Raw genomic sequence first — 12851 nt, forward strand, 5'->3', positions numbered from 1 at the left:
CAGATATTTTAGCATCAGGAAAACATTGTTTATAATTGTGTTAACAGTTCTACCTATAAACACACAGGGTTATTATCGGGGGCGGACTGGGACAGCATTTTCAACCGGGAAAAGTTATTGGAGGTCAAGCCAAAGTGAAAACCCAGGGGGGAAGGGTTGTTGGGGGGGTAAAAAAGCATGATGTTTATGAGAAGTGTGTGGGGGGGCAAGGGAATCACAGTGGCAGGCCAGATAGACTGTCAGGCCACCGGGAAATGTCTCGGTGCTCCCTATGGCCAGTCCGCCCCAGGTCATTATTCTCCAAATCACCCAAACAAAGGCAGTTTATTACCTCCAGAACTGTCTTGAGCGTCTGTGCTTCCAAAAAGCATCTCACAACACCAAAAACCTCCACATGTTCAATAATTTACATATTTATGCATACACATATCATTTATTAAATAAGAAAAAGGGCACACATTGGCTTCTCCTTCTGCAGCAAACTCCATTTTTCTTTTAGCTATTTGGCGCCAGTTTATCAGGAAGTGAGGATTTTTTCCTCTTTGACTCATGGAAATTTATATTTATTTGCACATGCTTGATGTTGCACTATATGCATCATTAGCAGAGGATGTTGTTCTGTTGGCTTCATCAAACATGGACCTTGAGCATGCACTGGGGCAATTTGCTGATGAGTGTGACGTTTCTGGGATAAGAATTAGCACCTCCAAGTCCAAGGCCATGGTGCTCCACTGGAAAAAGGGGGTTTGCCATCTCTAGGTGGGAGGAAAGTCCTTACCCTAGGAGGAGGAGTTTAAGTATCTTGGGGTTTTGTTGACAAGTGAGGAAAGGAAGGACGGAGCGTGAAATTTGACCGGTGGATTGGTGTAGCGGCAGCAATTATGCGATCGATGTACCAGTCCATTGTGGTGAAGAAGGAGCTGAGCCAAAAGCCAAAGCTCTCGATTTATCGGTCAATCTACGTTCCTACTCTCACCTATGTCTTGAGCTTTGGGTCATGACCGAAAGGACTACATCTTGGATACAAGCAGCTGCAATGAGTTTCCTTCGCAGGGTGGCAGGGTGCACCCTTATAGAAAGGGTGATGAGCTCTGTCACCCGGGAGGAGCTCGAAGTTGAGCCGCTGCTCCTCCACATCGAAAGAAGTCAGCTGAGGTGGCTCTGGCATCTGTTTTGGATGCCTAATTGCGGAGGTGTTCCAGGCATGTCCCACCGGGAGGAGGCCTTGGCGAAGACCTAGGACACGCTGGAGGGACTATGTCTCTCAGCTGGCCAGGGAATGCTTCAGGATCCCCCCCGGAGCTGGAGGAAGTGTCTGGGGAGAGGGAAGTCAAAAGACTAAAGGCCGAATCTATTTCTTGATTTTTGCAGTTTTCCAACCCAGATTTAAATGCAGCGAAGGATTAATAAAAATGTGCAAATCCCCATCATTTATAATTTTCGTTGCGTGGGTGTTGAGATCCTGATCTTTTAATGATTAATCGTGCAGGTTACACTGAATGCATTAATGCAGGCTAAACAAGTAGTGACAGAAAACACCTTTAACAATCTAAGAAACCCTCCACATCCCGATTAACCTACCACAACTTTATCTTTCATCAATATATATATTATAGGAAGGCCTAATTGTTTTCATACATGTGATTTAAATGACACAATAGGTGATCTTTTCTGCCACCGTAACGAATTTAGAATTAATCTACAAGTAAAAAACTAAATATTAGCCTAATGTGCGAGTCAAGTGTGTTCGGAACCATGTGCAGTTATCTGTATGAATCACAAATTAACCATCCATTACACCTCTAGTATTTGTAGATTAAGCTTTGCACAAACACACTCAAAAAAGGTTAATCATCTATTGACACATCAACATGTGTATTAATTGTGTTTTCTTGCAGAAATCAAAGGACCCCGTGTATGAAAATGTCCCCAAAAAACGATGATAGAATACTGCATCTACTGGAAGTGTTATAAACAGGATGTCTACGTTTTGCTCACCTATTTACACGTGTTGTCATTTGTTTAATAATCATGTTTATACTTTTTCTGTTGAAACGAGAGAAAGAGTGTAAGCCTCATTTTTTCATGTGTCACTCAAGTTTAAACCATGAGTTTTTAAAATTATAATTTTTATTGACTTTCACTTTCATTTTGAATTATATATATATATATATATATATATATATATATATATATATATATATATATATATATATATATATWTTTTTTTTTTTTTTTTTGATGAACTAGCCACTTAAGTTGTGTGTGTTTTTTAAAACAGTGACAACATAATTTATTTTTTGGCTATACTTTACATTGTACCCATCTGAAACATTGTAAATATCTTGTATTTCCTATAACTTTACTAAGTAAAGATGTGAAACTCTTACCTTTGCTCTTTTGGGTTAAGGGATATTTTGTTCTGACTAATGTAGGCTTACAGTTGTAGCAAAGTTTTGACAAACCTGAGAAAATGGAAAAAAATATGAAAACATGAAAAAAAAAATAATTTAAAGCAAAATAACTTTATAAAATTCTTTCAAAAATAAAATTTTTGAAATTGATCCTCTCAGTTGCTCACTGGTTTTTAGGATAAAACATATTTTATAATTTAGGTACTGTTTGAACTTGCTAGTCTTGAGATATTTTGCAAAACCTGTGTTCTCCAGTACATCAGAAAATTGCAATATTATGAAGCAAACATTGCTGAAATAAAAAATAATAAATAAACTTGTATAAACAAGAAGCAATACGCTGTAGGCATTCACTTCTAAAACAAGTTCCACACATTAATATTTCAATACTATAGTATCATCCTTTGATTAGGATGTTTAGTTAACTGGCAGTTGGACATATTTCATCATTTGGATTGATAAGAAAGATTATACTATATTAAGAGAGATATAATAAGAGAACTTTGCATTGCAAACAGTCAAATAAGATAATATATTCCTTCAACATACAAGAACCACCCATGTTAATCTAAAAGTATTACAACCTGGTTATGGTGGCCTGAAAAAGCCAACATACTGTTATACTGCTTGTAATTTGTCTTAGACTATTTTAATAAAGCATCTCCTCCCAGACCGTTCATACAGTTAAAGTCAGAATTATTAGCCCCCCTTCAAAAAGAAATTTATTTCTTTTTGAAATATTTCCCAAATAATGTTTAACAGAGCAAGGACATTTTCACAGTTTGTCTCAAAATATTTTTTCTTCTGGAGAAAGTCTTATTTGTTTTTTTTTCGGCTAGAATAAAAGCAGTTTTAAACTTTTAAACACCATTTTAAGAACAAAATTATTAGCCCCTGTAAGCTATATATTTTTTGATAGTCTACAGAACAAACCATCATTATACAATAACTTGCCTAATTACCTTAACCTACCTAGTTACCCTAATTAACCTAGTTACACCTTTAAATGTCACTTTAAGCTGTATAGAAGTGTCTTGAAAAATATCTAGTCAAATATTATTTACTGTCATCATGGCAAAGACTAAATAAGTCAGTTATTAGAAATGAGTTATTAAAACTATTGTGTTTAGCAATGTGTTGAAGAAATCTGCTCTCCGTTAAACTGAAATTTGGGAAAAAATAAACAGGGGGCTAATAATTTTGATGTTTTATTTATATTTTATAAATGATGTATTTTTAGCTTCATTACTCCAGTCCTCAGAGTCATATGATCCTTCAGAAATCACTCTCATATTAATTATAATTATTATTAATAGTAACAGTAATTAAAGCAATAATGACTGGAGTAATAATTCCATTTAAAACGACATGCAATAAAAAAGCAGTTATTTAAAACTTTAATTCTTTTAAATTTAATAAAATGTCGCCTTGATGAACAAAACCATTTTCTTTAAATAAAATTCTGACCGGTAGTATACATAGCTTATTAAGAACATCAATTACACTCTTTTATGAGGGTCTTGGCACTGCTTAATTGTTCTCCTCAGACTCTCGGCTCATACACATTCAGTATCCATATCCTGTATTTGCATATCTTACAACTGTGGGTATTTTGATGTGCTCTTGTTTGAGTATCTTGTTAGCAATGCCAAGCTCTTCCAATCCAAGGTCAGAATTATGCAAAGTTCTCTTAAATTGATCTGTTTTGTTATTATAGCTAAAATAGTGGAGCATGGTGCAAGCAAAGCCAATGTGGTGGGTTCAAACAAGTTAAAGTCATTTGGATGAATTTGCACATTTGCAGGAATAAATTTATGAAATGAAAGTGCATACGGGACGATTGTAATGATAAATTACTTAGAACTATTACTTAATAATTATAAATAAGCAAATTATGAACAATGTTCAACTGTGACTTGACAAAACATTAGGAAGAGCAGACGTGCAAAACATGACCTCTCTGGACAGGAATTTAAAATATGGAGCAATCGCTTGCATTTTAAATGTGTAATCATCTTGTTTAATCCCGCCCCTTTTCGCAGCGCCGTACGACAGAATTTCGCAAACTCAAACTCTAGTGTGACCGCAGCTTAAGTGAAACTTGCAATTTTTTTTGATTATATATTTTTTATTTCGCTTTTTCAAGAATTAACAATACAGAACATCAAAACAAAACAACAAACAAACTAAATTAAAACATACACAGTATATTAAATAAATACGGTAAATTAAATTAAATAAATAAAAAGGGAGGAGATACAGTATAAGCCAGTAGAAACAAAAACATTTTGTCAAATCAAATCAAGTGGTACTGTTTTAATATAGTTCAAAAATGGATTCCAAATCTTTTTAAATACTTCATCCTTTCCTCTCAAGGAATATGTGATCTTCTTCAATGGTACACAGTTGCAAACTTCTGAGATCCACTGTCCAATTGGTACATCAATGTCTGTTTTCCATTTTAAAGCAATGCATTTTTTAGCTATCGTCAGCAACATTTCGGTAAGTTTAATAGCATAGTTATGCTGGAGGTTAGAATTTGTGTAATTACCCGATAAACATATCTCTGGATCCAATGGAAAATCAATTCCATGAATCTGTGATATAATATTGCATACTTGCACCCACAACACTTTCACTTTAGGGCACAGCCATGTAGAATGCAAAAATGTACCTTCTTCTATACCACATCCGAAGCAGACAGGAGAAATACTGTTTTTAAATTTGTGTAATCTGGATGGAGTATAATAAAGCTGGTGTAAGAAATTAAACTGGATTAGTCTAAATCTGGAATTCAAAGTTGAGGTTACCCCATCTCTACATAGCTGACCCCACAGGTCATTTTCTAGTGTTATCCCCAAATCCTGTTCCCATCTAGTTTTAGACTTATCTGGGACAATCAAAGGTTGTCTAAGCATCAAAGCATCATATATTCTAGAAATTGTTTTATGTAATGGTTTATCAGAGAAAACAAGTTCCTCCATAGCGGTTAAATTGGGTATCTTGGGATAATTTTTTAATTTGACCCTTAAGCAATCCCTTAATTGCAAATAACTAAATTCTTTATTGGTCATGTTATAGTTTTTTTTTTAATTGCTCAAATGACGAAACTTGCAATTTTAACCACTGAACAAGCAAACATCACTGGTTTGGAATGCTAACAACACAAAACTTTTTAAACATACAATAAATGTATTATTAGAGATTAGTTAGTAAACTATAGTCTTTGCCATGATGACAGCGATTACTATTTGACTAGTTAGTTTGCAAGTTATTATTCAGCATAATGTGCAATTTAAAGACTTAACTAGGTTCATTAATTTAATTTCCTTCGGCTTAGGGCCTTATTTATCAGGGGTCGCCACAGCGGAATGAACCGCCAACTATTCCAGCATTTGTTTTATGCCGTGGATGTCCTTCCAGCCACAACCCAGTACAAGGAAACACCCATACTCACTCACACACACTACAGCCAATTTCGTTTACCCAGTTCACCACCTATAGTGCATGTGTTGGGACTGTGAGGATAACTGGAGCATGCGGAGGAAACCCACACCAACACGGGGAGAACATGCAAACTCCACACAGAAATGCTAACTGACCCAGCTGGGTCTCGAACCAGCGACCTTCTTGCTGTAAGGCAACGGTGCTAACCACTGAGCCACCATTAAGTATATAAGTTATTTAGTCAATTCATTGGATAAGAGTGGTTTGTTCTTTGTTTCTTAAGTGGGCAAATAATATTGACATTTTTTATTAATATTTTTATTGAAACTAAAATAAATACGATTTTACCCAGAAGAAAAAAAAATATATATGTAATAACAAGAACTGTAAAACATTCCTTGCTCTGTTAAACGTCACTTGGGAAATACTTAAAGAATGAGAATTTCACAGCAGGGCTAATAATTTTGTCGTCAGCTGTTTACACACATCCACTTTAATAAAAGTGTTTTCAAAAAAAAAAAAAAAAAAAAAGTAGCCATTTTTTTGGCTTTTTTGTTTCCTTAACTAATTTGGTCTTGCTTTAAACCCTTATTTTAGGCCATTCTTAACTAACATTAGCTATAGCCTCCTAGGGCTTGAATGGACACATACCTGAACAGCACATTTTAGCTCTTAAGTGGCTATTTAAAATACTTTGAATGTTTTATATTTTGTTACAGACATACAGTGTCATCCTGCAAATGTTTTGCAGCATATGAAATGTCCCAAACACTATTTTTAACTGTGTGCTAAATGGGCAAAAATGTTTTTTCTGTCTGATAGTTAAAACACTTTCGAAAAAATAAAAAAACAAAAATCTGTTATATATGGATTAAAAACAGTCGGGAAAAAAAGTGTTTTATGTAAATTTGGACCACAAGTTCACATATACAGTATGGACATCATTTTTCTCTAAAAGTACATCATATCACATAGATGATACTTAGGTTTTATTCTAATTAGGTTCCAATAAGCCCAAATAGCACAGAGTAATAAAAAATGCATGTAAAAAAACAGCTTGAGCCTTAAGAGGATGGCACATTTTATCGAGTTCTTTAAGCACCATTAAATTTAACTATGATAACAGTGTCTGTTGCTGATAAAACATATTTAAATAATTTCTGCAGTTTGGTTATTATCTTTCTATCTTTAACAGAGAAGTATAACGCTCATCAAATTTTCTGTGTATCGTCTGATAGGCTGCTCTCTGAAAACGTCACGTTTTAATTTGCAAGTGATCAGTGATATAAAGGCCGTGTTGCTCTGGACATTTTAAAGCCAGCATCGAGACTTGAAGGTCAAGCCTAACTGCAATCACTCGGAGATCGTACATCTTTCCTGGGTTTAATTACCAGATTTCTAGCAATTGGTGAGTATCACTTTACTACAGTTTATTTTGTATTGTTATATCATGTTTCTAAAATGTAATCTTTTATTTTTATGTTTTAGTAATTTATATTAAAGGATTCAGTAATAGGGAGTGTTGGGGAAAGGTACTTTAGAAAGTAATGAGTTACAATTTTGAGTTACTCCTCAAAAAAGACACTAGTTGCGTTAGTTACTTTTTATGATGACTAATGCATTACTTTACTTTTGAGTTACTTTTATTTTCCTGGCTAAGATGTTCAGGGTTTTTTCTTTTTTTTTTTTTTGTTAAATAGATGAGCTCTTTAATTAACAACATACTGTATAACCTTCACCATCATTTACCGTTAAAAAATACACATAAAAATAATAACTTAGGATAATGTTATTTTACTTCCATCACAGAGATGTTTGGCTCTGCCATGTTGATTTCTGTACGTTCCCACGCGGAGCTCATTCTCTTATCGAGTGTGTTTCAATGTTTCTTGTTTTTTCTCCTCATTTTAATTCAGCAACTTATATTTTACAAAAAAAAAAAAAAAACTTAAATCAGTACCAATAGCCTAGTGATTAGGTGCGCAGACATATAGCACCATTGTGCTTGCAGTGACCTGAGTTCGATTCCTGGCTCGATGTCCTTTGCCGATCCTTCACCTCTCTCTGCTTCCAATGCTTTCCTGTCTGTAACCTCCACTGTCCTTTCCAATAAAAAAACGGAAAAAGACTAAAAAATAATTAGATGTGAATATAAAAAAGTAACTTGAATATTATTACTTACTTTTTAAAAAGTAATGTGTTACTTTATTTGTTCATTCATTCATTTTCCTTCGGCTTAGTCCTTATGTTATCAGAGGTCACCACAGTGGAATGAACTACTAACTATCCCAACATATGTTTTACACAGCAGATGCTCTTCTAGCTGCAACCTAGTACTGGAAAACATCCATACACACTCATACACTACGCCTATTTTAGCTTATTCAATTCACCTAAACCCCACAGTTTTGGATTGTGGGGGAAACCGAAGCACCCAGAAAAAACCAATGCAAAAATGGGGAGAACATCCAAACTCCACACAGAAATGCCAACTGACCCAGCCGGGAAACCAGCAACGTTCTTGCTGTGAGGCAACAGTGCAAACCACTGAGCCAACATGCCGCCTGTTACGTTACTCTACTCCAGGCGTGTCCAAACTACGGCCCGCGGGCCATCTGCGGCCCGCAATCAGTTTTGTGGCGGCCCGCGAGGCTTTTTATAAATATCAATAGAATCTGGCCCGCTATACAAAAATGAACGTAATTCAATAAATAACCACGGGGTGTCGCTATTACATGCATTCAATTAAGCAGCAGTTCTTGTTATGATCTATCTATCTATCTATCTATCTATCTATCTATCTATCTATCTATCTATCTATCTATCTATCTATCTATCTATCTATCTATCTATCTATTTATACACAGTTGAAGTCTGAATTATTAGCCCCTCTTTGATTTATTTCTTCTTTTTTAAATATTTCCCAAATTATGTTTAACAGAGCAAGAACATTTTTACAGTATGTCTGATAATATTTTTTCTTTTGGAGAAAGACTTTTGTTTTATTTCGGCTTGAATAAAAAGCGGTTTAAATTTTTTTATGAACCATTTTAAGGTCAAAATTATTAGCCCCTTAAGTCTTCAGAACAAACCATTGTTATAAAATAACTTGCCTAAATACCTTAACTTAACTAGTTAACTTGATTAACCTAGTTAAGCCTTTAAATGTCACTTTAAGCTGTATTTAAGTGTCTTAAAAATATCTAGTCAAATATTATTTACTGTCATCATGGCAAAGATAAAATAAATCAGTTATTAGAAATAAGTTACTAAAACTAATTTGTTTAGAAATGTGTGGAAAAAAATCTTCTCTCCGTTAAACAGAAATTGGGGAAAAATAAACGGGGGCTAATAATTTAGGGGGGCTAACAATTCTGACTTTAACTGTATTTATATATATATATATATATATATATATATATATATATATATATATATATATATATATATATATATATATATATACACGTGTCTGTGTGATGTATGTAAAATTTGGCCCGCGACAACGTTTGTTTTTTTGCATCTGGCCCTCGGCCCAAAAAGTTTGGACACCCCTGCTCTACTCTTTACTCTGTAGAAAGCAATATTATTATGTAACTTGCGTTACTTGTAATGCTTAACCCCAACACTATTTAAAAGGTAACACATACTCTCAGAAAAAAAAATTCAAGAGCTGTCCTTTCAAAGCAAACATACTGTATTTGTACGCTGTAAAAAAAAAAAAAAATTAAATCTGCTATTTTATTTATTTATTTTTTTTTTTGGCAGTTAAAGTAAAATAACAGCCGGTAAATTACAGACAATTACCGTAAAATAACAGAAGGTAAATTACAAAAATTTAAATTAAAGGAAATTTCTATAATTTAAGTCTGCTATTTTATGGTAAATGTCTGTAATTTAATGGTTGCAACAAGAGTGCCAAAAAAAAAAAAAGTTAAACTAGTATTTTACAGTGTACCTAAATGGTCCAAATTGAAACCTTCAAGTTGACTAATAGTACAACACACATTATTTATTAGGACATTTTTAGTTCGTACATTGTACCAATGTGTATCTTTTGAAAAGGTGCAGACCCATTGGCAGCTCCCGTGCCTTTTTCTAGAAGTGTGACAATGTTTGAGCTAAAGTAGCTTCTTATTTAACAGGGAGAAGAATAGAGTAAATGTTGTAATGTTTTAGTTACATAAACAGTAAGTTTCAGATGCAAAAATTGTTGTGCATTTTGCAAACACTAAATATTTAGAAAATATAATGATTTTGCAAAGTACGATGCGATCCTGGATTAATATTTACGTTGATCCTGGAACATTTTTGTTAGAAAATGTAATCCATACCTATTCCATATCCCCTAAATCCAACCATAACTGTAAATATTTCTTAAAACTACAGGGTAATAATGGTTGGATAACAATCACGTACAAGTACATAACCCTAAACATAAGCCTAAAATTAGCATAAACTGTAAACATACAGTATGCCCTAATTCTGGCAGATTGGAATGTTGTTCCAGGATCAACATAGATGTTAATCCAGGAACAGGTTCACACCAACCACGCATTTGCATTCCCGTCTTTTAGTCCAATCAGTTCCCAAATAACAAAATCATGCACTGCCATACATTTTTTTTCTCATTTCAGAACCATTTCAAGTGGTTATACATCACAATAGTAGAAAACTTCCATATTTTGGCAACTTTAAGCATCTAAAACCTAAAATAAATGTGTGACTGAAAGCGCTGATAAGTTGTGATCTGCATGAGTCTTTTTCTGTCTCATTGTAGCCATCGCGGGAAAGCAGATTTGAAATTAGCAGCTGATTGTGAGACACACTGAATCTCTAATTGTGATCGTAGCCTACGCTCAAGGGGTTAATCTTTAAAGCAGTAAGCAAATATTAGCAAGCAGTATTGAAAAAAGCAACACTATTTGAGCATATATGTGTTGTTGTCAAGTTTTTGAGTTATTTCGCTGATGTTTTACAGAAGAAGTGTGGTATGTCTTCCCTAATTTCAATTCATTTTTGTGACTTACAGAGCACAGTTTTAATGTACCAATTATTAGATAATGCTTTAATGTACTGTTTGTCTTGTTCACCAGATCATGAAGACCCGTCAGTCCTTTATAATTCTGCTGCTGGTTATTTGTGCATCACTGGCTGTTAACAGTCAGTCTTATAATGACTTCAAACGCAAGCATCTGGCTCCAGCTGGCATGAAAGAAGATGACTGCACCACTCTGATCGTCACAGAGAGAAAAATAAAAGAAAAAAACCAATGCAAAAAAATAAACACCTTTATACTTGAAACAGAGGACAAAATTAAAGGTGTTTGTAACACACCAGCGACAGATGGAAAGAATCATAAGGGCACTGGCTTTACTGTGATTAACTGCACCAAAATAGAAAACATAATTGATTGTAAATATAATGGTGTTAAACGAACTACTGACATTATTTTGACATGTGAAAATAGACTGCCAGTCCATTATGGACGTTCCAACAATTCTTAAGGCTATATATATATATATATATATATATATATATATATATATATATATATATATATATATATATATATATATATATATATATATATAGCATTGTATAACTTAAATTTACTTCCCCATTACGTTATTTCTTTATTTCTATATTTTCCACTGGGGTTGTTTCAGTGCATTAGTGTCTTGGTTAGATCTGTCAATGTCTTGTAGCCAGTATGGCAAAAACAATGGAAAAGGAGAGAATAAAATGTCGTCGTTGAGAGTTTGTACAAAAACAGACAAGAAAGAAGGAGAAATTAAAGAATGATTTTTATTTGCCACCTGTGCTAAAACCCCCTTAATAAAAGTTTCTACCAGCATTAAACCGGTCTCCTATAGATTTTATTACAATGTGATCAAAGTAAATTGTGCTTAATTTGTTCTCTGGGAAGCGTACCTCGTATTACTTCCAAAGAGAAGTACTGAACGAACAAAATATATTGTGTCAAAGAAATTACAATCTTGATCCTGTTTTAAGGTTTTTCAAGCAATTCAAAATGCAACAACGTCACACAAACTACACCCATTCAAAGAAAAGGAGAACAAACACTTGGGAGAAACCAGACTCATAGGGACAGAAATGTGTACATACACACACACACACACACACACATATATATATATATATATACATACATACACATACATATATACATACATATATACATACATACATACATACACATACATATATACATACATACATACATATATATATATATAAAACCTAAACAATGTTTAGCTGTTTAGCAGAGCAAGGAAATTTTCACAGTATGCCTAATAATATTTTTCCTTTTGGATTAAGTTTTTTTTTTTTTTTTTTTTTTGGCTAGAATAAAAACAGCTTTTCATTTTTTAAAAATCATTTTAGGGAAAAAATTATTAGCCTCTTTCAGCTATATATTCTTTTGATAGTCTACAGAACAAACCATCATTATACAATAACCTGTCTAGTTAACCTAATTTAGCCTTTAAATGTCACGTTAAGCTGTATAGAAGTGTCTTGAAAAACAACTAGTCAAATATTATTTACTGTCATCATGACAAAGATAAAATAAATCAGTTATAAGAAATAAGTTATTAAAACGATTATGTTTAGAAATGTAGTGAGAAAATCTGCACTCCATTAAACAGAAAGTGGGGAAAAATTAACAGGGAGGCTAATAATTCAAGGGGGCTAAAAATTCTGACTTCCACTGCATATATTACATAGACACATTCTCATCTGATTACAACAAAATTATTTAAAGTATAAATGAAATCAAAACTAACCATATGATTTTGTTGTGCTATGCTAGTTTTGTGGTGAAGAATTAATCTGTTTAGGAAAAAAGTTTTCCTTTAATATTAATAATATAATATTTATAATAATAATGTAATATTTTGAATACATTTAAACCTAAAATGCACTTCCTGTTTGATTTCAGTTAAATTCTCAGATTACATCTATCTG

General features: G+C 33.4%; 2 protein-coding genes across 8 annotated transcripts in view; one reads left to right on the plus strand and one right to left on the minus strand.

The window, feature by feature from the left end:
* Window positions 1-12851, minus strand: part of si:ch211-274k16.2 — a 71338-nt gene that overhangs the window by 35775 nt on the left and 22712 nt on the right. The window contains exon 4 of one of the 7 annotated variants that reach the window (XM_073937130.1): window positions 2391-2465. The exons of the other annotated variants lie outside the window; for them this stretch is intronic. The gene's annotated coding sequence lies outside the window, so the exon portion shown is untranslated. The remainder of the gene's footprint in view (window positions 1-2390; window positions 2466-12851) is intronic. 7 annotated transcript variants of the gene reach the window in all.
* On the plus strand, window positions 7175-11723 carry rnasel4 (ribonuclease like 4). Its single transcript, NM_001100104.1, has 3 exons — window positions 7175-7269; window positions 10958-11372; window positions 11439-11723. The coding sequence occupies exon 2, from the start codon at window positions 10961-10963 to the stop codon at window positions 11366-11368; it is 408 nt and encodes a 135-aa protein (NP_001093574.1). The 5' UTR covers window positions 7175-7269; window positions 10958-10960; the 3' UTR covers window positions 11369-11372; window positions 11439-11723.

Source organism: Danio rerio, chromosome 22, assembly GCF_049306965.1.
Source record: "Danio rerio strain Tuebingen ecotype United States chromosome 22, GRCz12tu, whole genome shotgun sequence".
Classification (NCBI taxonomy): domain Eukaryota; kingdom Metazoa; phylum Chordata; class Actinopteri; order Cypriniformes; family Danionidae; genus Danio; species Danio rerio.